General features: G+C 35.0%; 1 protein-coding gene across 2 annotated transcripts in view; it reads left to right on the forward strand.

Annotated features, from left to right (window-relative positions):
- CRIM1 (cysteine rich transmembrane BMP regulator 1) overlaps window positions 1-25,656 on the forward strand; it is a 181,263-nt gene that overhangs the window by 148,668 nt on the left and 6,939 nt on the right. For both annotated transcript variants that reach the window (XM_083830091.1, XM_083830090.1), the window contains 7 exons: window positions 7,597-7,753; window positions 11,624-11,745; window positions 16,520-16,729; window positions 18,528-18,743; window positions 20,141-20,362; window positions 23,976-24,170; window positions 25,228-25,350. In XM_083830091.1, the coding sequence (XP_083686217.1) occupies window positions 7,597-7,753; window positions 11,624-11,745; window positions 16,520-16,729; window positions 18,528-18,743; window positions 20,141-20,362; window positions 23,976-24,170; window positions 25,228-25,350 (1,245 nt within the window). The remainder of the gene's footprint in view (window positions 1-7,596; window positions 7,754-11,623; window positions 11,746-16,519; window positions 16,730-18,527; window positions 18,744-20,140; window positions 20,363-23,975; window positions 24,171-25,227; window positions 25,351-25,656) is intronic.

Below are 25,656 nucleotides of genomic sequence, written 5' to 3' on the forward strand. Positions count from 1 at the left end.
GCTGGTCTGAGCTGTTCAACTGAGTCAGATTTAAAGTGTCTGAGTAAAGAAGGTACCTCTCATTACCATTTGAAGTCACCTTCTCCTAGTTCTACTAATCTCCTTCCAATTAAGTTTCTGTTCTTGCCAATTTTTCTTTAGTTATGTCCTCTGCAATATACATACTTCAAGCTATTTCAGTCAAAATAAAACCAAAACGACAAAGAAGGAAAGGAAGAACATGCAGCAAATCTATAAATTGTTCCTCACTGTTACCTTCATTTATGTTCCTAGAGCCAGAAATCAGGCAGTTTTCAAATAAACAGGTTTATTTGAAATAATTATGTAAGTATGATATCACAAAACGTTTTTGGTGCTTTATTGCAATTTAGATGCAAGTTTATCTAGCTTGACTCAAGTGGAATACAGAATGAGAGAAGGAAGAAAGAAGAAAATAACATTTCTAGAACACAGTGATTTTAATACAAGTTTACTTTGTAATATATCCTTCTTTCTTGTTTTTGCAGTGAATGTAAAAACATGCTGTGAAAGCATGCAATGAAAACATTCAAGGTAAAATACAAAAAGCAGAGGCAGACCACCGTTGTTAGAGAAGGGAGGGGGAACAAAAACGACCACTGAGCCAAGAGTGAGCACAGATTAATAAGGGGAAAAACTTGTAGTGAGTAGAGATGGAGCCAAAAATGATTGGGGAAAGGAATGATAACACTAAGCGGGAATATACAGAAGCACTACATATAGATAAAAGGGGAAAAAAAAATAGTCCCGCTAATAGGAAAAACTGCTGCAGAACACCATCACTGAAACCAAAACAGTACTCCAACAATAGGAAAAAAAAAAAAAAAAAAGGAAAAAAAAAAAAGAAAGAAAGATGATATGAGAATAAGAAATAAGTAGAGAAAAAAAAAAAAGTAAGCAAGCAAAAAAAAAATCATTACTTGTAGGGTGCAGCAGTTGCCATTGTGTTTGGAGTGTCTAGGCCCGTGCTTTCATAGAGAGGACTGGAGTGGATTACAAAGTCTTTGGAAGAAGGCGTACATTAGGAGAATGAAACAAAGCCAGTAATCAGATGTTTTTGAGGCATGACTCCTGTTGCTCCAAAGAGTACTAACCAGCACATTGAATAATACCTGATAATTGCAGTAACTTAAGATTTAAAATCTGAAAATTGCTGCTGAACAGTATCATTTGTCACTAAGAACCTGCAGTGATTGTTCTGCTCTACTCTGCGCTGGTCCGGCCTCACCTTGAGTACTGTGTGTAGTTCTGGGCACCACAGTACAAAAAGGACATTAAACTGTTGGAGAGTGTCCAGAGGAGGGCGATGGAGATGGTGAAGGGCCTAGAGGGGAAGACATGTGAGGAGCGGCTGAGGTCACTGGGCCTGTTCAGCCTGGAGAAGAGGAGGCTGAGGGGGGACCTCATCACAGTCTACAACTTCCTCGCGAGGGGGAGTGGAGAGGCAGGTGACCTATTCACTGTAAACACCAGTGACAGGACCCGCGGGAACGGTGTTAAGCTGAGGCAGGGGAGGTTTAGGCTGGACATCAGGAAGAGGTTCTTCACCAAGAGGGTGGTCGCACACTGGAACAGGCTCCCCAGTGAAGTAGTCACTGCACCGAGCCTGTCTGAATTTAAGAAGAGATTGGACTGTGCACTTAGTCACACGGTCTAAACTTTGGGCAGACCTGTGCGGTGCCAGGAGTTGGCCTTGATGATCCTTATAGGTCCCTTCCAACTCGGGATATTCTATGATTCTATGATTTTCCAGTAATTCCACCTTTGAGATGTCACTGCTACAAATCCATTTTCATGAAGTCGTGTTGTGTGTGAATCCTAGTGTTGTTTAGAGCAGGTATCCAAGTGGGTAATTTGCCTCAGCGGACTCATGAGGTTATTTTTTTCTAGCATCACGGTGCCCAGTCCCTTCATTTTTATCCAGCTATTGTGAATCATGAGTTAATTCTAAAGAAAGGAGGGAGGGTTAGTGTGGATCTGTGGAGGCAATATATTCAGAGAATTCCAGTTACTGATAAGTAACCTAGTTTTCTCCTTCATAAATTTGCCTCCCCAGATCCCCACCCCTGAAGATTAACCAGCAGTAGCAATCCACACCGAGAGGACGGCTGAGGAGTGCTTAATTATAAAGGTACTGTGAAACAGTTCTCCTGGTATGATCTAGCCTCAGCGTCAAGAAAATAATGATGGTAAAGGTATGTAGATAGCTTTCTGTAGCCATGCTACAAATTAAAAAAAAAAAAATAATAAAAATAAAAAGGACACTGGCCTAAAACAAGTTGAATTACTGACATAATTCCTGTCAAATACCTATTAATACTTTCCAGCAGTTATTTTCTCTTCTCTGTGAACCAGAGGATTAAAAACTAAAAGTATTTCAACAGGCTATGCATCTCTGGAATGCATTTTCAAAAGTTTTAGACTAAGGTGATTTTCAGTCTTCGGAGTAAAATTTTCAGTGTCCATATGTGAAATAGTAAATTGGAGAAAAATAAATATCTTAGTTTTAGAGCTTAGATTTTTTTATGTGCCACTTATATGTTAGAAGAAAGAAATTGAGAAGTCTGTTTTGAAATAAGAATTAGCTGGAATTACAGCAAACCTGTTAGAAGTTCAAATGAAAGACCATTTTTAGACCCAAACATGCAATTCACAGAATTGAATTTTGTCTACGTTACAGTTTGATTTTTGAGAAGTTTTTTATAACATTCCAAATATTCTTAGGCTCATGCAAGGTGGGGATATGAATACTGTGAACTCAGGAATGCATGCATCTGCTGGTTTGAAATTAGGCCAAAGAATTGTGATTCATTTTGAGATATGCTGCCTTTGAGGTCTCATATCTGAGAAGGAGAGATTGCTGTGTATCTGAAATATCTGGGTTCTGAGTGAATCCTCACAAATACAAAGACTGATAACATTACATATCCTGGTACAGAATTTTTGTTATCTTGTTTGCAGAGTGATAGCCGTATGTGACAACAGTATATCAACCTCTCTTACGCTTTGATTTTCATACCTACCTGTCTTTCCTTTGGCAGCATGTGATTAGGTCTTACAGTGTTGGACAAACATTTTAGACGAGTTGTTTTTAGTATTGAGAATAAGATACTTAGAAGAAAAGAGTTTTAAAACACCAGTTCTTTTCCATGCAGTATACTGTGAAGAGTCTCATCATATCTTGGTAATCACCTGTTTTTAAGACAAGATTTTCTTCTTCTGACAGTCTTGTCCCATCCCACAGATCACAATCAGATTCTCCTTAAGCAGCATCATGATCTTCTGAAGCTAATATTTGTTTTATTACAGCCTGTGTGTATGAAACTGTGTTTGGGAGTGGGTGAAGAAAGGGGGAAGGAACTACTATATTAAAAGGAGTTTATTGGCAGTAGTGACTGGACCTAGAAACATCGGTGCTAGTATTTCCGTTTCTTCATTAATAATCCTCAGATCTTTTTAGAAGACTGGTTCATCTTCAGCTATTCTTTCCCTTCCTAGTTTTTTCCAACAGCATCTTAAATTGTTCCAAATGAATCTAGTAATTTGAAATTCCCATATCCATGTCAGCATATAATACGTTTAACTATCTACAAATATTACATTATCTGCAAATGAGAGTTTTTGTTAGAACTGCAGTGTTTGGAAGGGTCAAAGTCTATAAGCAATACCTTTTGACAATATATAGTGAGGTCTAGTGAAAACTGACTAGAAACATAGAACTGTTGGTAATTGACTTTGCTGCTGTTTTTGCAATCACTGTACATGGAAAAGAAAATTGCATGAGCTTTTATGGGCTGGATTCACTAATATAAGCATTCAGTGTATGTGTGTCCTCAAGTGCATGTTCATTCTTCGTAGGAGGCTATTTTGATATAGTTTGATGAGGATACCTTTTGTATTATTGTGCTAGCCTTTTGCTGTAATTGATTCAGTTGACATTTTTCCAGAATTTTTGAATTGTTGTTTCATATTTTATGTTTTATATTTCAGCTAAAGCCTGTCCTCACATTATATATATATATGTATGTATATTTATGTTAAAAGTACAGTTATTATAGTTATATGTAGTTGTATATTAGTTATATTACAGTCATATTTAGTTTGAGATGTTCAGGAACACATTCATCTCTCTCTAAAGTCACATCATGTCAGCATCCTTCTGAGATCAACCAATCTCCCATGTCTGAACTCTCAGCTTACAGCACAAATTCTTGTTTAGTGCTTCAGTTCTTGTTCAGTGGGGAGTGTAACTGTATACATTTTCAGTATTACCTTTCATTCTGCTATTATTATTTTATCACCCTTAGCCCCCCTATTGCATTGTGTAGGATTGTTTCCTGTAGTGATATTACCTCATTGGCATTTCACATTTCTTAAGAAAAATCAGTGACTGTATTTCTACTTCTCAAGCAGAGCTCTACTCTGCAGTCACATATTTCCCTAAGCAGCATAATGAGAGGTGCCTTCTCTTTAATCAGTTTCCTACTCATCATTTCATTTCTGTTTTAGTCTTCCTCCCCCAGTATAACTATTTTTTTAGTTTCCTAGGTGACGTTTTCATAACTAATCATTCAGAGAAAGAAGGATGGCTTATTCTGTAATCAAGAAGCTTGTCTATGCTGTTAGAGTTACAGTGACATGTAAGCACATAATGCAGCTTTCCAGAACTCTGCAAGGCAGTCTTCCTTCTGCATTTGCTTTTTGAAGTGTTTCCTCTCCTTCAGATTGCTTGCTTCGGATATGCTCTTGAAGCAGTTATTAGCCCATTTAGGGCTGGATCTCTTTTCTGCAAATATGTTCCATAATTTGGGATTCAGATTCCAGAAATTTATTTAAGCAAAGTTGGAAAAATGTCCCCTAACAAATAACCTCCTAATATATTTCAATAATAAGTTTCCTCAGATGATTGCAATTGACGTTCATGAACTAGTTCTGTTTATTCTTTAGTATTTCTGATTTGAAACACAAAATCTTAGCAGGAAATCTGTTTTTATTTGTCGTTCTTAATGAACTTGTGATTATTTTATGAACAATGAATTTAGATATATAGCTAAGGCTATAGAGATATTGTCAGGGTGACAGTAACATGCACTGAATTTTATTTACATTTGAATTTTTATGCCTGGCATCTTTTTTTTCCTCTTGTTTTTTTTTCTTTCCCTGACAGCTAAACTCTGCTTCTGTAAAATTGACAGGTTTGCTCTGTTTTCTGGAAAAATAACGTGTTTAAAGCTGTGGACTAGGGTTTTCAGGAGGCCTATGCATCAGACATAAAGTGTGTATGTGTACCAGATGGTAGTTCAGTTTGAGACTGCATGTAATTTTCATGTTTTTAAAAATGTGTCAGTAGAAGAAATGTAAATGGTTAGATGTGAAGTCAGAAAGCAGACCAGAATCCACTTTATGATTTTCACAACACTAAATTTCTTTTAGAAAACTGGTTCATCTTCAGTTATTATTTCCTTTCCTAGTTTTTTTCCAGCAGCTTTTCCATAGTTTTTTTCCAAGTTTTCCTAGTTTTTCCAGAGGTTTTTTTCCTAGTTTTTTCCATATTTTTTTCTCAAAAACTATTAAAAAGCTAAGTCCACCGTTTGTAATGTCATATTATCAGAAGTTTAAGTATGAAAACACATTAATTTTAATAACAAACATCTTCTCAGAAGGCAGAGTTTTACCATCTTATTAGAAAGATTTTCAGCAGAGTTCTGTGCAGATTATTCTGATGTTCCTGTTCGGCATTTGATATAACATCAGTAAGTTCAGGTGTGAACAATGGTCTGTACTGAATTCGACAAAATTTGCCTGTATGTTTGACACAGCCAAAATTTTGATGATATTTTTTATATGGTGTGATGTGGTTGAGGATGCTTTCTGGTTTCTGCGCCAGAGAGGTAATGATGGTTAGTCAGTCATCCATCTCTTGGCCACTCAAAAAGTTAAAATTCTTTTGAAGATAATTCCATACATAAATAGTTAAGCAAGGAAGACATTGCCTTGAGAATGAATTTTCTAGTTAGTATGTCAGATGACCATTTGAGTTTTAAGTATATTTATGTCATGAACATAGGATGAGACACAGTTGTCCTGCTTGTGTAGCACTGTCCTAGACATCTTACCCATTTAATAAAGTATATTAATTTTACATTTTGAAAAGCTTGTTTTTTTTACCTCCGAAAAGCAATTTCACTAAACAAATCAAAACAATCAAAGCAGAAAAGAAGATTGAAAACAAAACCATATTTGGTTATGAGATCCTACAAAAGTCATAATTTTGCCATCTTTACTTCGTACTCAAAACTGGGAACCACACTTTGACAGTGAGCCACAATAATCACAAATCTGGACAGAAAATAAAGGAATATTCAAAAAAAAATGTTCTTGTTGTTTATACTTCTTTAAATTTATTTTTCTATTTCCAGCTCTTCCTTTTTTCTTTTTTTTTTTGAGAAGCCTACCCATTTCTCAAACCCCCTTGCATTTGTACCTTATTGTTCCTTGACCTATATTCCATGAGTCCGATGATATGCCCAGCCACCTAAACACTTCATCTGTGACAAAGTACATTTAAGAAAATGAATGGTAGTAATCAATCCAACCTGTACAGTTCCAGGATTATTCACTGGTCAGTTCTGAGCATCAGTAGATGATGTGATAATTTACACCAGATCAGATGTTATAGCTGAGTTTATTTTTTTTATTATTTTTTGATATATTCCATGCCTTCTTTACTAAATGAACATTAACCTGGTAGAACAAATTATGAAACACTTGGCTACATTTGGTTAAGTCTGACAACTGAGTGTGTTAAGAATGATTTTTCCAGAACTTTTTCTTTCACAAAGAACAAAAAGAAACTAACGGTTCTCAGTAAGACTGAACTAAACACCAGTGAAAGTGAACATAATGACCATTATGTATCTCTGTAATGGACAAAATGAAATACCATCAATCCAGCATCTCCCTCCCTGCCACAGAAGCTAACAAAACATAGTGGTGGATTTCAGGAAGCAGGTCTTTCAGACTAACATCTCTAAGCTTAGATCACCTCTTTTATAACTGGTATTACAGTTATATTTTCAAATAACAAGTATTAATCAGAAAACAGGTGACAGCAAACATCCTAAGTACGGAATAATGGTTAAGATATTCCAGCCTTTCAATTCTAATTAAAATAAATAGAGTAGAAATAAAAGATGTTCTATATGGAACAGAAACCTATTAAATTCATATAACGTATCAAAAGTATATGTTATTTTAAATGTTTTATTAAAAGCTTATGGTCACGGATATTGGTTGGATGTGCATAAATTCACAAAATCAAGTTAGAATACAGCATCAGATCATACTTCCCAAGTTCTTGACTGGGGCTGAAGACATCTCAATGAATCTGCTCACATGGTTTGGGTTGTTACTGTAGAATTCAGTCGAATATTTTAAAACTAGGACAGTCAGAAGGTAATGATTAGCAGTATTAAAAAGTTATGAGAAAAGGGGAACAGAAGGTTTAGCCTGCCAAAGATGCATTTGTCTGGCATAAACAGCATTCATTTTGTGATCATCTCTGTGTGTTCTTCACAGGAGAGGAGCTGTGTACTGGCCTCATATCGGGCTGCTCCCTGGACTGTTCCTTTGGGTTCCAGACTGATGCCCACAACTGCGAGATCTGTCAGTGCCGCCCACGGCCTAAGAAATGCAAACCCATTGTATGTGACAAGTACTGTCCCTTTGGATACTTGTACGTATTCTTATTTTGAATGCATATTTAATAATCTCCGTGCATATTGAAAGTATGCAAAATCTAGGAATATGAAGTTGTGTTTACTTCATCGCAAAATTGAGGAAAATGTGGGAAAGTAGAAATGTCAGTACTTGATGTGAAATGTTAGCACTGAACTTACGGAAACAGATTTTGATCAACAAATTAACAGCTACTAGATTATAAACAGGATCAGATTATGGAAGCAAAGCAGTGCTTAAATTTGTTTGAAGAATGTTTGTTGAACAAGATGAAAAAGCTACTTAAAAGGGATGTCTCCTGCATGTAGCTTTTTGAAATTCTGTTTTTGTGTTTTGTTGTGACAGCCTTTCATTTTATATCCCATTGATTTTCTTCACTTGATTTTACAATGTTTCAAGGTGTTTTTTTTAATGTTAACATAACAGTGGACTAGTTTTATTGTTGTTTCTTTTGTGATAGTTACTTTACAGGATTTGTGAAGAACAGTAATATCTCTTCTCTAAGTTTTTGTAAATGAGCTCAAAACCCGTATGGCTGCTAGATTTCTTTGTCCAGAAAAGGGAATGTTTCCTGTATTTCTTTACTTCTGGAACAGGTGACAAAAATGGGGCAAATCTTTTGTCACAGAAATATATTTGAAATCAGCTTGGTGGCTTCTATATATATTTTACCAATATACTTTATTTTTGGTGGATCAGTTCCATGTTACTGCATGCTTTTTCATAAGAGTTTAATTTCTATCTCACAACAGCTGAGCTTCAAATAATATTCATATATAATTTGTTGTCTTAAGTTTTGTAAGGAAATTTCCTAACATAGTAACTCAAAGTGTTTGATACTACTATGTGAATTTATGCATTTTTATGAATTTATGGTTCACTTCAGAGTTATGTTTGACATTCATTCATAAATGCTATAGATTTTTATTTGTAATTGTAATCTATAGTGTGCTGTGTCGTCCTCTTAGTACACAGCTTTAATGAAGTTCAGAGGAAACTACATTAGAAAGGATGCTCAAATGTATCCTTGAGGCATCCCTAGCATAATTTGAAAATATCTTCAGAATAGCAGTGTAGTAAAACAAAGAAAAGAAATACCATTTAGCAGAATCCTATACCTACTACCTGAGATACAGAATCAGGCTTGGCCCTGTTTCAGTAATAGAACCTTTTTTTTTTTGCAGTCATAAGAGTGATGAGGCTAATAATGACAGTGTGATTGATTTGATAATGCCTTGATTTTGAAAAGACTGAGTATCTTAACATTTATTTCTGTTTTATATTTGTATTTTAAAACTGATTTCCACTAATAAACTCAGCAGGTTAAACTAATGGAATATCTAAAGGTCACACTAAGGCTGTTAGACCTTGGTTTTAACACTTTTTCCATATTGTAGGTTTTCCATATTGTAGGTAGTTTTTAATTTATTGTCTGTAGCAGGGTTGCAGTATTGTTAAAGCTATTAGAACAGAATCTGAGAAGACTTTTTCCATCCACGTGCTCAAAGAGTCTCTGTATGCGTTTCCGCAACAGTAGAGATGGTATAAAGTGTAAAATTTTCACTGTTTACTCACTGCAATTGAATAACATTCAGCTTGGAACAGGAAAAGCATTTTTTAATTTTAGTAGTGCAAGTGCATGAATAAATTATTATTTTCAAGGCCATTTGCTTTAGTCTATTCAAAAAATAGAATATGAGACAACCATTAGATAAGGTCTCATTAATGTCTATTGCCATTTGCTTTTTAGGTTCATACACAAATAGTTTGAATATATTCATGAAACAAGGTCTAAATGTTCTTTCATTCCAACTGTGTTCCTCACTGGAAATCTCAACACAGAAGTCACATACAAGTGTTAAAAATGATTTTCTACTGCTGATAAGGATTGTTCTGAACTAGATTTATCAGCCATTTACTATTAATGTGTTGTGTTTGCGTGAAGGTATTAAGTTTACTGTTGTATTCTTTAATTTTATTGTAGAATACTTTTCCAATAAAATTAATTTAGGAAGAAATACTCTTTTACATACTGAGTAACTTTGTCTGGTTTGGTTATATAAACTGTAATTTTTGTTTAAAGCAAACTGGACAGTATTTTTATGACTTTAAATGGAACATAGTGGAAACCTTAATGATCTATGTCGAACTGTGATCTATACTAGCAAGCAGAGAATGATATATGATCCTCATACTGCACAAGGCCCTCAATTTTAAGATATTGATGCTGTGCTATATATGATATTATTTGGCTGGTGTGAGAAGACGTCTGCAACTGCAAGCTTTGTTTGAGATCAGAAAAAAATGTCATGCCATTCGTGACTGCTCCATGGACTGGCACTACATGGTTCAGCTTCAAATAAAAGGCATCAGAAAAATAATGTTATGTGTCTCACAGAATTATGCTGCTTGCAATAAAGAGCAGTAATTACTGACTTAATATATTGACCTACAGAGGAAAATCACAAATTTCTGTGTGCTTTCTGTACTTCAATAATCTGAAATGCACACTTCTTTCCTTTTTTTTTTTAACTAAAATATACATAAAATGGTTATATTAGTAAATCTCTGTGAACTATCTGGCAAAATAATTTTAGAAGGCACTGCAAATATTAATAGGCACAGAATGGTAGCTAAGAGTAAGACAAAGAGGCCTTAAAAGTGAACTGATTTCAAGCTGATGCTAGTGCTTTAAAAACCCTGTTTTGGGGATGGTTTTTCACCTGCATTTTTGTACACATGAAAGAAACTGAACTCAAAATATTCTGAAGTTAATTTGAAATTCTCTTCAACTGAAATTCTGGTTTTAGATACAAAATGCAATTTAATTATACGCAATGCTTGGTTGGTATTTTTAAATGTTAAGGTTTTAGTAATACTATTGTACCTTTTTTATTAAAAAGAAAAAAAAAAGAAAGGATACGAGCACCCTAACCTTGTCATTGTCTACAAAATATATGAATAATGGCACTGATGTCAATGAAATGAGTAATATTTAAAGATAACCGTGTATGTAATATTTTGTAGCGTAAAGAGCTAAAATTGTGTTAAAATTGTATTTTAAGATCATTTCACTTCAAATCTCACTTCAGTGCTAAAATGATTTAGACTTGCAGTTATGTAATACATTCATTCTGTTCTTTATTGCTACCATGCCAATTTCTTTTCTAAAATAGCAAGCCTTATTTAACTTCCAGGCTTGTTCTAACCATCAAAAGCATGGGACTTAATAGAAGACAAGTCTCTAATTGAATTTAAATCGTTGGTCTCTAATTCAAGACTAAAGAAAAAAGTGTGTTGATGATGTTTTTTTTAAATAATTAAAAAAAAAAAAGTGTACTGGGGGTGGAAAATCAGAAGTAGTCATGTTGGTGATTTATTTTTCTAATGTTAAATGTTAACCTTTTCAGAAATCTCTTCAGTTTTAAGATGCAAGAGTGGAAATCTACTATATGTTACCTACTGATGGAGAAAAAGTTACCAATAATTTGTTTTATAAAACATAGTAATTTAACATAATCCCACTTGCCTCTCCAACTTCTTCACATTTTTAGAAATCATTTCTACTTTTCCCATGGGAGAAAAAAAAAAAAAAAAAAGAATTGATCATCAATAGCAGTCATAAGCACATACATCTTCATTATCTGCCATGGCTTGAAAATACGAAATGCAGATCTTTTGCCAGCTGCATGGGGGAGCACATGCAAGGAATGGAGACCTGCATACCCCAGTGAACATAAGTGTGAATGTTAAAGACAATTTTTTTTTCTTGATCGTCTGTTCTGTAGAGTTTGCTTTTATTTTAATCATGACATTTAGACATGTAAAATGTCCTGCTGACCTTTTACAAATTAATTTCACCATCTAGGAAGAACAAGCATGGCTGTGAAATCTGTCGGTGTAAGAAATGCCCGGAAATGCCTTGTGGTAAAATCTGCCCGATGGGCTTCCAGCAGAACAACCATGGGTGTGTTATCTGCAAGTGCAGAGGTAGGTGTGAATGCATTACCATCTATAATTACAACTTGTTTTCAAACCTGTTGGAAGCCAGAGCAAAAGAAAAGGAATACTCCACGGAATTTGTAAGAATTGAAATACGGTAACTGGTGGAGGAGATTATTCAACTTTCTTCAAAGGAGCAACTGCTCAAAGTAGTATGTGTTGGTCAGTCTGCTCAAGGATAGCAAGTCTGAAAGTTGCTTTGCTCATTGTCTGGGAAGTAATCCTGATAAAAGATATTTACCATAAATCCATGTAAAATTCTATCAGTCTAATTTAAACACTTCTGAAATTTCTCCAAAAGTGCTTTTCCTCTGGCTTCTGTTCTTGCAGTTTCTGTCTTTAATGGAGATAATTGCATGTGCTGCTCCTTTGTTTAAAAAAAAAAATTTAATCATGGTGTCCCTAGGATGTATTCTGTTTATGTGTGAAAACAAAAATGTATGCATGCCTTGTTCTGTTAATAATAAAATAGGTCTAATAGGTTTAATATAAAAATAATATAAAAATAATAGAAAGTGTGCTAGGGGAAACTCCAGGGCCTATAGCAAAGCAGTTCAGTAACACGTTCTCTGTGAAATGCAGTGCCAAAAGTGGTTTGAACAGCTACTGAGAGAAACCTACCAGTGAAATAGGTTTGTGTTTGTCTGCACAAAATACCTGTTGCATATTCCAGTCAGAGAGATAGGTCCATTCTACTGTAGGACCAACAGGTTGGAGATATTTTTCAGATTACGTGTGATTTCTTCTTTACCCTCTGTAAAACAGAGAGTCAGGTGTCTGCAGGGGCCAAGCTGGAAGGATATTAATATAGACTCACCTAGATTATGGGGGGCATCAGAATCATCAGTTTACCCAGATTTTCTCTGAAACTATTTTGACCACTAAGCTTTAAAGAAGTTATCTTCTGGATCACCCCAGAGTACTTTACTGCTGGGAAGGTGTCTCAGAATGCTTCTGTCATTAACTGTGAGTGGCTTGACTAATTAAAGAACATGTAAACTCTGTATAAAGGTACACTATATATCTATAAAAATAGTAATACATTAATATATAATATATGGAAATATACTATATATACACTGTTACTTTTTTTAATGCAATTTGGATATTTTAACTTGTCTCCAAGGGTTTTTTTTTTTGTTATGGTGAAGTAATAAATATGAGCAAATTAGCCTTTCTTGTCTTTTGCCACGGCCATTAGCCCTTTCCACCTTTATATAACCAGTGAAGCAGGCACCAATGTCCATGTAGTCAATACGTCTTTTACTGTCTCAAGCCATTTTTGGCGAAGTTATTAATATTCTTTTTTAACTTACTCATATGTAATGACAAAATAGTTGATTACAGGCAACAAATGCAGTATAATGGTGTGTATCATCTTACAGCATTGAATCTTTTAGAAGGATAAAGTACTGCAAAACAGTGTGTCCTAAAATATTTTCCTTTTTAAATCCTAGTAGATTTTATATTTCATTGATTATTAAGGTTCCTACCTGCTCTGTATCAAATTACAGAGGACTCAGATGAGGTAGACTAAGGTATTAGGTAGCAATTCTGCTAGCTTATGTACTCAGTATCCCAAAACTCAAATTAGTATACTCTCTTGCACATAAAGTTTATCTGTGTTACTCTCATATTTTCCTTGATTTCATACTAGCATAAAAAAGTGTCATGATAGCTGTCATAAAGCATTCTTATTTGTTTTAATTTTTTACTAGAGGAATTCTACATGCATAAATCAAAATAGTTACCATTAAAAATGTGGTTGATTTTAAATATAATGGAGATCATTTTTTTAAAAAGTTATTATTGAATAGCCTGTAATCAAAGTAATAGCAGCTTCTGTTTAATGTTCTTTTTAGAAGTAGAAAGAAGCATCTGTTTTTCCCCTTTGTCTCAAATAGCCATAGGAACATTTTGTTTTTCATGCAACAAATCAATGAAGTTTTCTGTGAAATATTTGCCACTATTAAAGTAACAACTACTCTTTTTTGTTTTATGTCTTCTTCATTTCAGCGATCTAACATTCAATCATTTTTGACTTGTTTTGTGTTAGTTTAAGACTTCCTTCATTACTCAGCTCCATGTATCGCATTTAATAACTTCTTGTTTGTACTCAGACTCTCTCTCATCCTAACTGCTCTTTCATGCTTGCTTTCTTTGATTCTTGCTTGTGTGTTTTGATTTCTAGCTATAGACAAGTAAGTTTGAATATCCTCCTACTGCTTTGTGTAATGACTCCATTCTTAACTTTTTAAGCAGGTATATCTTAGGACCTCCAGCAACAAATAAATAAATAAATGAAAAAATGAAGTATGCCTTGCATCAATGCAAAGCAGAGATTTCACTGTTATAAGCTGCAACATAGCTTTTTTTTAATTGGAAATAAAAATAAAAAATAAAAAATGAAGTAAGAAGGGATAACTGCTGAATGGAGGTACAGATGGGTAAATTACCTGCCTGTGAATTAGCTTCACTTTTTAGATAATTGCTTCTGGAAATAACTCATGCTAGGTTTAAAAAAAAAAGTAGAACCATAGAAATACAGTGCTGAGATAGTCCTCTGGAAAACCAAGAGTCCATTTCTCTGCCCTTGCATAATGTCAAGTGCATCTGGATAATCCTTGACAGATGTTTATCTAAAGTTTCATTTCTTAAGAACCTCCAATCTCAAAAGAAAAAAAAAAAATCTACACCAAACTCTAAATTGTGTTTTCCAGTGGCTACAAATATGTGGCATTTTTAAATGATTTTTTAAAATATTTCTGTCTCCCTTTCTAAGAATTAAACTGGTTACTTCTTGCGCTAAGATCAGCAGATTCAGGGATTATCACCATTCCCTTTAGAATTTTTGCAATACTTAATTACTTAATGCTTTTGCAATTAGAGCCTCCTAAATTTATTATTTTCAGCCAAATAAGCCCAGTTCTTGTGATATTTCATTGCAGTTCTAGAGCTGTACATTTCACTTTTGCATCAGCATAACCTCCCAAATAGTAGATTTAGTAGTACTGCATTTAAATGTATGGCATCCCTGTATGATATCTAAAGCTGAACTTCCCTTTCCTTTAGTAGTGTCACATTCCTGACCCGTATTTTACTTGTAAACTACTATATTTCCAAGATTATTTTCAGCCATAGCTCACCATGCAGTTATTCCTATTCTGTATTTGGGCATTTGGTTTCCACTTTGTGTTATCCTTTGTGCAACTTTGTTTTCACTTTTCAATTTTTAAGTAAATCTCAGTTTATTGAGCTAATCTTGAGTATCTGCCTATATGCATGGTTTGCTTTTTCAAATTTAGAAGTGTACATAAGAATATCTTAAAAACAAAAGCTTGAGTTCATCAGAAACTTTAAAATATTTATTAAGGAAGAGTATTCTCATCCATGACCTACATGTATCTATAATGATTTTAATGTAAGACAGTATTCCAGTGATACCATTCAGTATTATACAGTATAAATGTGTAGTAACTATATGTAACTTTTTCATAGTGTTTCTGTTCATTAAATAAGATTAAAATTGTTTTTAGAAGTATTTTACTCTGTGCCATTTTGATTTTTTATTTTTTCTGTATTTTTTTGGAATTCACAAAATAGTATACTGATGTAATTTCTGTTTATTGGGTTTATATTCTGATAATGTGTATCAAACCCACTTTATAACATCTGCTTGCCGTTCTTAGGCCGCCATTGACAGATCCATCACAGATAAAGTGCTGACCTAAATGTTAATTAATAAATAAATAACAAGAGAGAAAAGAAAACTAATTAAAAATACACTTTAACACTACTAGTTTTCATATTGCATCCTTTTTTAAACAGAAAGATGCATAAGCATCTTTAATACAAATAACCTTACATATGTAAGTGTTTATGTACCACTGAAAAAGAGCTCACTGACAAAGTGATCCAAAATCCTTCATCATAATAATGATGAGGGTGAGGGATTGTTAGGCTCTAAATTCACTCTGCTGATTAACAAAGAATATACTGAGGCTGAGTCTTTCAGCACTTAAATACCCCCTTAGGATACAAATCAGACTTTATCCTCCCTAGACCGAAAGCTTGCCTGTTCTTGCTGCGTGCAAGTACCGCAGCATTCCAACTGCTGCATTCTCATTGCAGTAAAACCCAGGAATGAGGGATAAAATTGTCAGAGCAGTCATCTTCCAAACATCACTTATAAGTAACTAACACACATAATTTCTTGCGGGTAGTGTTTTATGAAACATTTCTAGTATCTGGCATGATCTCATTAGAACTTGCTTGTAATTTTTATTTTTTTTTTTTTACATTCACAGTATGTATGGAACCATTCTTAGCTCTTCTAAATACTTTCATATTCTACCACCTATCAGGTATTCACATTATAGATAATATAATACACTGTAAGATATAAAAATATTCTGGTTCATTTTAAATATGCCCTATGCTTTCAACCATTTCCTTCTTTTACCTTTCATTTTTTCCCCTTACATTATTTAGCCAGTACTGAACTTTTATACTACTAAAAACAGTTATAGGCACAACAGAAAGAAGTGATTACATTTTTAAAGGAAATACATTCTACTATGGCTTACCATCCCCTTCAGTGTACCTTTGAATTGTCTAAAGTTTACTTTATTTCTAAGTGTAAATGATAGAATTATTAATCACTTGATCTTATATGTGCTTTAAAAATAAATGCAATCCAGGCATGCAGTATATGTTTTTCTAAGCTTTTTAGGAAATAACATTTTCCTTTGTCTTCTTGCAGAAGCAACTGCTTCTCTTATGCCTCCAGTTAAAACAGGCTCTTGCCTGTCAATGGATGGGCGCCGACATGAAAATGAGGAGAGCTGGCATGATGGCTGCAGGGAATGTTACTGTCACAACGGAAGGGAAATGTGTGCCTTGATCACCTGCCCTGTTCCTAATTGTGGCAACCCCACCATACATCCAGGGCAGTGTTGCCCATCATGTCCAGGTAATGTGACCTCTTCTGCATTCTTTGTAATTGGCTTCATTTCATGTGTGTGTGGTGTTTCATGATACATTAAAACTCATTCAGTTTAAGTATAAATGAAGTATACATTTAAAGAGATGTCTTAAGCAATTGAATATCATGACTCTATGTTCTGAGGGACTGTTCCTATGCCACCAGCAGGAGAAAATTATTTTTATTCTTTATGTGGGAAGGCCAAGTACAATAAATGTCGCATTCCAATATAATTGTGATAAGAAGTGATAATATGGAAAACATCTATGAAAGAACTTTGCTTTATTACAGTGTGGAAAGAGTAAAAGAGTAATGTCCCCTGACTTCAGATTGATTCCTATAATATTTTATGTGCTGAATAGATTTGTTTGTAATATAGTGATATTGTCTATGGCTTGATTGGAAGTCACGTTACAAGTAGGACCAACGAGGCTCGTGATGCTAATATGAATAACAAAACAGTAAGAAAGCACTACCAGGATTCAAGCAATTATGAACAGCTTCAATTTCTTTGGAAAGAACAGGAAATCCTTGGGACAAAATAAGTAGTCAAATACTCTTTCTGAATATGACACAAGAGTATATCCTCCTTAGGATGTAAGATGATGTATGTTCTTAGATTGCATCAACAAATGTCAGTCTCTAATCCAATTTTCACCCTGTGGTAAGTGGAAGAGCATAATCCTCAAAAGGATATGGGACTCTTTTATCAGAAAAGTAGATTGCAAAGTTGCATTGTTGTTTTGAAGCCCACACCTTATGTGGAAGAGAAACTTCTTAACCAGGCTGTGCAGATGTTGTCCATGGCAGAAATTTATGGATGGTAATTGCTTAAACACTTTCAAAGTGCAGGACACATCTCTTTTTTATTTTTAAAACACTCAATGGCGAAGAGAGAACACCCATTTTTTTTAATACCCCAAGTGGTTGGAGAACGCTCATGCTGATCAAGGGAAATAGCTCCAGTTCCTTTCTCAACTCAAAGGAGGTCAGATTGCCTCTAACTGCCTGTATTAGATGCTGGATGAGTCTTTAGCTAGGGCTGTAGACTTAATGTAATTAATTGCATGAAAAGGAATTAAGATTAATTTGGTGACACAGTCACTGAAAATAAAAGTCTATACACTTTGCTCACCTTGGGCTCAATTTTTATGAAGTTACTACTGCAGATGTTTGGGTTTTTGTTTTGTTTTGGTTTGTTTTTATGGAACAGTCCTCTTTCATGATGTACTTCTACCAGTGTTAAGTGCTTTTAAGTTTTTAGGGGCTGGGGTTTCTTTGTTCTTGTTTTTAATCTGGCACCAAACGTTACAGACGCAAATCATTTAGGATTTTTAAGGCACACAGTTGAATCTTCCCAAGTCCCAGACTGATTGCATACTTTTCCATCCTTTCAGGAATTACAGTTATGCAATATTTAGCAGTTTAGAAATTGTCCAGTCAGTATACATTTTCAGAAAATGAAAATTGTTTCTTGGCATTCCTATGTTATAGACTAGTTTGATTTCTTTCTGAAATGTCAAGAATACTTGGTTATCTCTGATTTATATTAACTATTAACAATTCAGATTGATTCCCAAATTGTTTCTTGTTCTTTTTTAACATTTTCTGTAAGATACGGGTAAGTGACATGAAGTCAAAAGAGCTTCATTAAGAATGTATTAATAGCCAGTTTTGTTAATCCTAATATTTTCAATAATAACAGAAATAAATAAAGGTTTGGTATATTTTTTAATCATTGGAGTCATGGTTGTTTTTGCTTATCTTCCAATTCTGTTTTTTCCAGATGAAATAATTGTGCAGAAGCCAGAGCTCACCAGTCCTTCAATCTGTCATGCTCCTGGTGGCGAATACTTTGTAGAAGGAGAGACGTGGAATATCGATTCTTGCACGCAATGTACATGCCACAGTGGACGAGTCCTGTGTGAGACTGAAGTCTGTCCCCCTCTACTGTGTCAAAACCCCACCCGCACACAGGACTCCTGCTGTCCTCAGTGTCCAGGTATATATTACCAACCAGCTTTCATCAGAGTCCTTTCTTGATCTTAGAATTTATGATATGAATATTAAATGTTTCAGTGCATACATGGTTGTTGTATGCAGGTGTGTTGTCGTGTCTTTAGAATTTTGGAGTGCGAGTCTGCAGTCTCCATTTCAGCTGTAAAATTTGACTGTGTGCAAGAGTTACCTAATATGTTAGGGGACTCATGTTCCTGAAGTTTGGACATCATCTCTGAGGGCAATCTAATAATGTAAGGGTTGGATATGTGGGATTTGGTCACAAAAGTACTTGTGTTTGTTTTTATCTTCACCTGATGTGATTTGAGAGTGACTTGAAGGCAACTGACTAACATCAAAGCATTCCAGCCCAGCAGTAGACTGCCTCACAGTGTCTAGAAGGTAACAGGATTTGCTTTTCCCTGAGGAAAGAGATACAATTATAAATAAATGTGAATTCCTATTTTACATAGCAAATGAGGGAGTTTATTGCAGAGGAAAAGCAGTGCAAACCCAGGATTTGTACGTGAACTTGCTGAGAAAACATTTGTCTTTATATAAAACAAAATCTAAACATCTAATTTTAAATTAAAAAGTTAGGTTTTGCCATTTCTTCCTCAGGGTTTTTTTCCTGATTATGTGTTTTCAGTGAAAAAGTTAGCCAGTTCTCCTGACTTCTTTTTTTTCTTATTATTAATGGTGAACATTCATTTTGTTTAACTTCAAAATACAGTTTGGAGAAGTTGATCTTTCTTCACTGGCTACATGAGAAGCTTAGTTTCCTATCTTGCATAGTTAGATTGAGAACCCTTATGAATCTTTTTTTCTTCTTTCTTACATGTTCTCTGCACCTACAGTCATATTTCTTGATCTATAATGTCTGTTAAAATACAGCTTATCTGGAGAAATATTCCCCCATGTGAGTGCATGAGAATTAGAGCAGACCCATTCTCATTAAGATGAAGCCTGATCAAGCTCCATCTGTTTATCCCCAGCTTATAATCAGCTCCTATATGAAGATGAAGATGACAGCAGCATAACAGCTTTTGACTTTGCATCGTTCAAGGCCTTGAACTGACATGGGACATTTAAATTTTTTTAAATTTAAAATTTAATCTCTCTAATTCTAAGGTGAATTCATGTATGCCATTCAGTTTAGAACATTTAAAGTCCCTTTCTGAGAGGTCGTTCATGATATGATTGATAACTTCACTTTTTTTTGTTGTTGTTTTTTTTTTGGAATAAACTCAGTAAAGGTCTACATCAACTTTATTCTAGACCTTACCATGAGAAGTGTGGAGACTGAATAGGCATGCATGTGAAGATTAAACCCTATGTAGAAGAAATATCAGAGACGTTAGCTGCTGTAAGTTAAATAACTTAATCTGTTTATATTTACAGATGAGCCTCTTCAACCTTCTTCCTCAAGCAATGAGAGCATGCCCAGTTACTGCAAAAACGACGAAGGAGATATTTTTTTGACAGCTGAGTCCTGGAAGCCCAATGTCTGCACTAGCTGCATTTGCATGGATGGTGTGATTAGATGCTACTCTGAGTCTTGCCCACCAGTATCCTGTGAGAGACCTGTGTTGAGAAAGGGACAGTGTTGTCCGTATTGTATTGGTGAGCAAATAAAAATAGTTGATAACTTGCAATTCCCTTCTTGGGAATAAGAAAGAAGATTTATTTCTGAATTTAAATTCTGCCTATTTTGGGGAAATGCAGTTTGTGCCTTCTTTTGAACTGAAGAGTATAAAATCTACATAGGGAGCTTTGAGGATCATTACTTGCAGTTTTGAGGTGCAAGTGCAGGAAGATAAAAATGTAATTTGCATACAAACGAGAGGACATCCTCCTGAAAAACTAGTTGGTAATTTACCTTACTGCATGAAAACATTACACAAAAATTATTTAATTTAAAGGAATATCTGCCAGATAACATATATATTGTACAAGTTATTCAATAGCATTAATAAAAGATTAATTATAAGATTAATTAAAAGATTATTAACTTTTAAGTGTTATTGCAGTAAGTCCAGTGTCTGTAGAATGGAAGGATGGAAGGTGCCGATAGAGAAGAATTCTATAATGAACTTTCTGAAATTAAGTTTTTGTAGCATTGCTGGAATGCTTTCAGAATTTACCATAGCCTATATTTCCAATAGAAAATGGGTGGAAAAGTGGATAATAATTCAGTAAAAAAGTATATCTTAAAATTGATGGGCTGTGAGTATTGTTAATGGAATATGTGACCCAACTTTGCCATCTATTAACAATACAATTCTTCATCAGAAAGGTGGTGAAGTTCTTTCAGATATGTACCATTGATACAGCTCTCAAAATCTTTAATTTGCTGCAGAAAAAAAAATCTTTAACAATAGGTGATACAATTCTATAGCATATGCAAGGACATCCTTCAGAAAAATGCTTCGAAAAGATGGGAAGTATCAACTTTTCAGTTGCCCATGCAACCTTGCTTGGATTCCTGATAAAGCCATTTTGAGGAGAAAGGATTATCTTAGCCTATTACTACTTTTTCATTATGGCTTGCATACAAAAGGGGGAGGATTTAAAATTCCTTTGACAACTGTTTCTCTGCAGGCTTTCCTTCCAGTGATAGACTTTGCAACCATAAAGCTCATTTTAATCTAGAATATGTTTTAATGTAGAAAGGTATAGAGTATATACAAGTGTGTGGCAATGAAACCAGTAGTCAGAACATGAGCCTTAGTACTGTTTCTCACTGTTCTGCTCTTCATTTCTTGAGAATTGTGAAGCACTTCTTGGTAGAGATTCTTCCTTCCTCTTTTCATTAGTAGCTGATCAAGTATTTAGTAGGCAAACTGTAGTAACAGGCCTTCATTTTTTGGAATTTCAGATTGATGTTGGGCTTTAGCACTGTTTCGTTCTTCTTCTTTCGGGATCCAGATCTTGTTTATGTCAAACTAGTTAGTATAGGTTTAAATTCAAAATCATGCAGGCCTTGGATGCATTGTTGTTTTTCTGAATCCTCAAATTCCTCCTGTATGTTCAACATTTTTCTTTCTTGTGCAAAGGAAGATTAATTTGGAAAGATAACCTTCTACTTTAGAAAGGATAAAGGGATATCCATTTGATTAAAGAGAAGATTAGTCTTATGCAGAAAACAGCACTGACTGTGTGCTTACCAGATGTGTTTGATTTCCTGGTGAAGTTACAGGAAATTTGAGAAAAGACAGGTAGAGCTATGCTGTCTTTTGAACTGCATTTTTGTATGTGGGTTTCTCACTGTGTTTCTCCTTCGTTTCCACTGTCCTTGAGCACTTGCTGGTGTTGTAGCCTGTGTTAGGGATAAATCCTGTGTTTATATTCTCATAGAGGTGGACACCAAGCAGGAGAGATGCATGAGATAATACTTTCTTAGGAATTAAAGGACTATCCTCTCAAGGTTCATAGGTGCAATACTGCTGCTCTGAGTTTATCTTTGTTCATTTTTCTAAAAAAACACTTACTGTATGTATTAAATTGTCATGCATTCTTTATAAACTCACAAAAACCTGAGCAACTCAGAGGACTTTTCCAGCCAACCAGGCTGCTGACTTGAAGAAGTCACACAGGGAGCGCTCAGCTTTAGTTCTGCATACATAGTAGGAAGTAGAGGACTGCTCAGGCTGTGCTCCTCACCCTCTCCCCAGCCTACATTCTAACCTACACAGGTCTCCACTGGTTGAGACACATACTTAAACCCGTGGAAGCCACTGGATGCCTGTACCAAGGCCCTCTGGAACATTTAAGATGTTTGGATACTTTCATTAGTATTTTCTCAGTAGTACTCTTCTTGCTGGTCTATTTTTGCATTGGAATTTACTGTGTCGAGATCTGTGACACTGGTCTGCTGACTGCTAACCTTGTTATTCTGGATGATGTCAGTCTATTATGTTGTCAGTAATTAAAATATGTAACGATGGCCAAAATGTTTAATAAGGCTTTATATTTATATTTGGGAGGTAATTCTGGCTGACCTATTTATATAGACAATCTGTGTGAATATTAAACTTATATCAGCAGTTCTCTGACAGCTTAATAAGTTATTTTGTGATTTGGTTCTGCTATCTCATGCATCTGCTTAATCTGAAAATTTAGGATCATCACCATATTTCTTCATCATAATTTCTGTCCCTAGCAGAAGAAGACAGGAGCTAACATGAAAATGAGGTGCTGTTTGGCTTTTGGGGGTTCTGCTGTGTATTGTGGGGTTTTCGTTTGTTTTTAGTTTGGTTTGTTGTTGTCTTTGGGGGTTTTCTGATAATGTATAAAATCCTATAGCATCAAAAAAATGTCCTAGGCTAAGCAGTTCATGATTGTCTTCTCAGTGAAACAGAAGATATACGGTAGACCACCTGAAAAACTTGCGTAGGATGCAGCATTAAAATGAAGCGTATTGAATGCTTAGGTAGAAAATAAATGCTCCAAGACCTTCTTGCTTCATCATGTCTGGGTCTGTATTACACAATGTGTCAAAATCTATCTAAAAAGTTGTTAGTTTTATAACAATCATTGGAAAAGGTGTTCTGGAACCTTGCTTTTTAGGATTAAGATCCCACCAATTTCCAATTTATATAATACGAACCATGAGAAAACATACTGAGCGCAATTTCTTGGGGGTTTCCATTGATGTGGTTACAGAGAATAATCAAATACCCTTGATATCTGTTTTATCATAATAAATAGTCTGAGCTCTTCTAGTTACGTCACCTGAGAGTTGCTTCATCCTCTTCAGCATCCTGCTGAGTCTTTTCTTCAAGCATTCCAGACTGAGTTTGTCTTGAACGTTGGTAATTAGAACTGTACATAGCAGTTTGTTTGTTTGGTGGTTGTTGTTGTTATTTAAATAGGATTTACTAGGAAAACAGAAGGAAGTGTAGGAGTTGGGAGTCATAATCCAACAACATCAACAAAAAAGTTTCTCATAATTTTCACTGCGCTTTTGATATCATCATATCCCAGTCATCCATCTTCTAGCCTTTTGCATGAGGAAAATGAGAAGCAGCAGCTCGGGCTAATTATGTACTTCATAAAGAAGCAGAAATTACACTGCTTCTGAAAAATCTTTGTTGAAAGATGTGGAGAGCATCTTTTAATTTTAGCTGGGATTTCTTTATAGCTATTGCTTCACTTTTGTATTTGGGGAAAAGATCAGATCTGTGTGCAATTGGCCATCACCACATCATCACACTGCTCTGTTCTCTTTCAACAGAAGATACAGTACCAAAGAAAGTGGTCTGCCACTTCAATGGAAAAACATACGCAGATGAGGAACGCTGGGACATCGACAGCTGCACACACTGCTACTGCCTGCAGGGTCAGACACTCTGCTCCACTGTCAGCTGCCCACCCCTCCCTTGTGCTGAACCCATCAACGTGGAGGGAAGCTGCTGTCCCATGTGTCCAGGTAATGTGATGTGACCACCCAGATTATTGTACTGCTGCTTTCCAGCACAGATAGTCAGGGTTTTTTTATTGGTTTTTGAACATCAGTCCAAACTGAATGGTGTACAGGAGATTACAAACATTTAGACTTCAGGGAAAGCAAATAACAGATAGGTATATTGTGCAAATGTAGAGTTTGAATTTTACTTATTCTAAGAAATGCAGACTCAAAAATTAGTTGTTTGACCCTGCTCTCTGTTGGTTTATAAGTTTATGAAAATACAATAGTGATGTAGAAAAATTAATATTTTTACACCTCTGCAATTTCTGTCAGTGATTAACATTTCTGTCCCTTCTAAGTCTCTCATTACTTTTCAAATATTACATTCCTAATTTATCATTTTACGTTGGTGTATATGTAATACGAAATTTTCTTAGCTGTTGACACAGGGGACATAGGAATTACAACTGCTTTTTAATGCTAGCCCTGACATATTTCTGCAGGTCTTTGCCCTTAAGTCTGCTGGTAACTACTGCTGGCAGGACACTTGGGGAGGTTCAGCAGTAGCAACTCTTGCAATTCTCCTACTTTGGGGATAACAGGGAAAAAAAAAAAAAAGAGGAAAGCAAAGAAGCCAGCAATTGTCAGTTACATATCAGCTGGAAGATGTAGCATTTTTGCTGTTTAGTACCACAAAAGAAGCAAGGCTGTGGTGAAGTATGTGTTTTGAAATGGTATTTTCAAAAGCAAAAATTGTCTATAGGACTATGTCATTCCATTCACATTAGGATAATGTGAATGGCAGCAGGCATGTATTTTGTATACAGGATGAGGAAAAATTGTAACAGAGGAAACACAAAAATTGTAACAGAGGAATTGTAATAGAGGAAAAATTATAACACAAAATAAGGATATTACATCAAATCAAAATCAAAACAAAATCCCATAGTTGTAGTTAAAATTCTAAAACAAATGAAAAGCTTCATAGGACAAAGCAGATGGCCAAACATATCTTTTGAATTAAGAGCAGTACTAGAAAGTCATGAAGCCTGTGAAAGACATTTATCTCATTTTGCAGAGATGTATGTACCTGAACCTACTAACATCCCCATTGAGAAGACAAATCACCGAGGAGACATTGAATTAGAAGTACCAAACTGGCCAACACCAAGTGAAAATGACATCATCCACATTCACAGAGGTAAGATCTGAGATAAACAGGGCTAACTCAGGTCTGTGTTTATTCCCCAGGTTTTAGCACAGTTACTTTTTCAATTCTGGTACCATCTGTGTAATGCTTTGAAAAAGACAGAATACTCCTTAGTGCAGTAACTGTTACATGAATTTGTTTTGAGTTAGGATGAGTCAGTCTACTGAACTGTATTTATGCAATTTGATCTCATTATCATTACATCTTCAGCTTGGAAGAGACATCTGTGTTGGTGTGACGGAGTTCTATAAAATTAAGGATATGATAAAACGATGAAAGAGGAGTGATTCTGCAGTG

The sequence above is a fragment of the Anser anser genome (genome assembly GCF_964211835.1).
Source record: "Anser anser genome assembly, chromosome: 3".
NCBI classification, from domain to species: Eukaryota; Metazoa; Chordata; class Aves; order Anseriformes; family Anatidae; genus Anser; species Anser anser.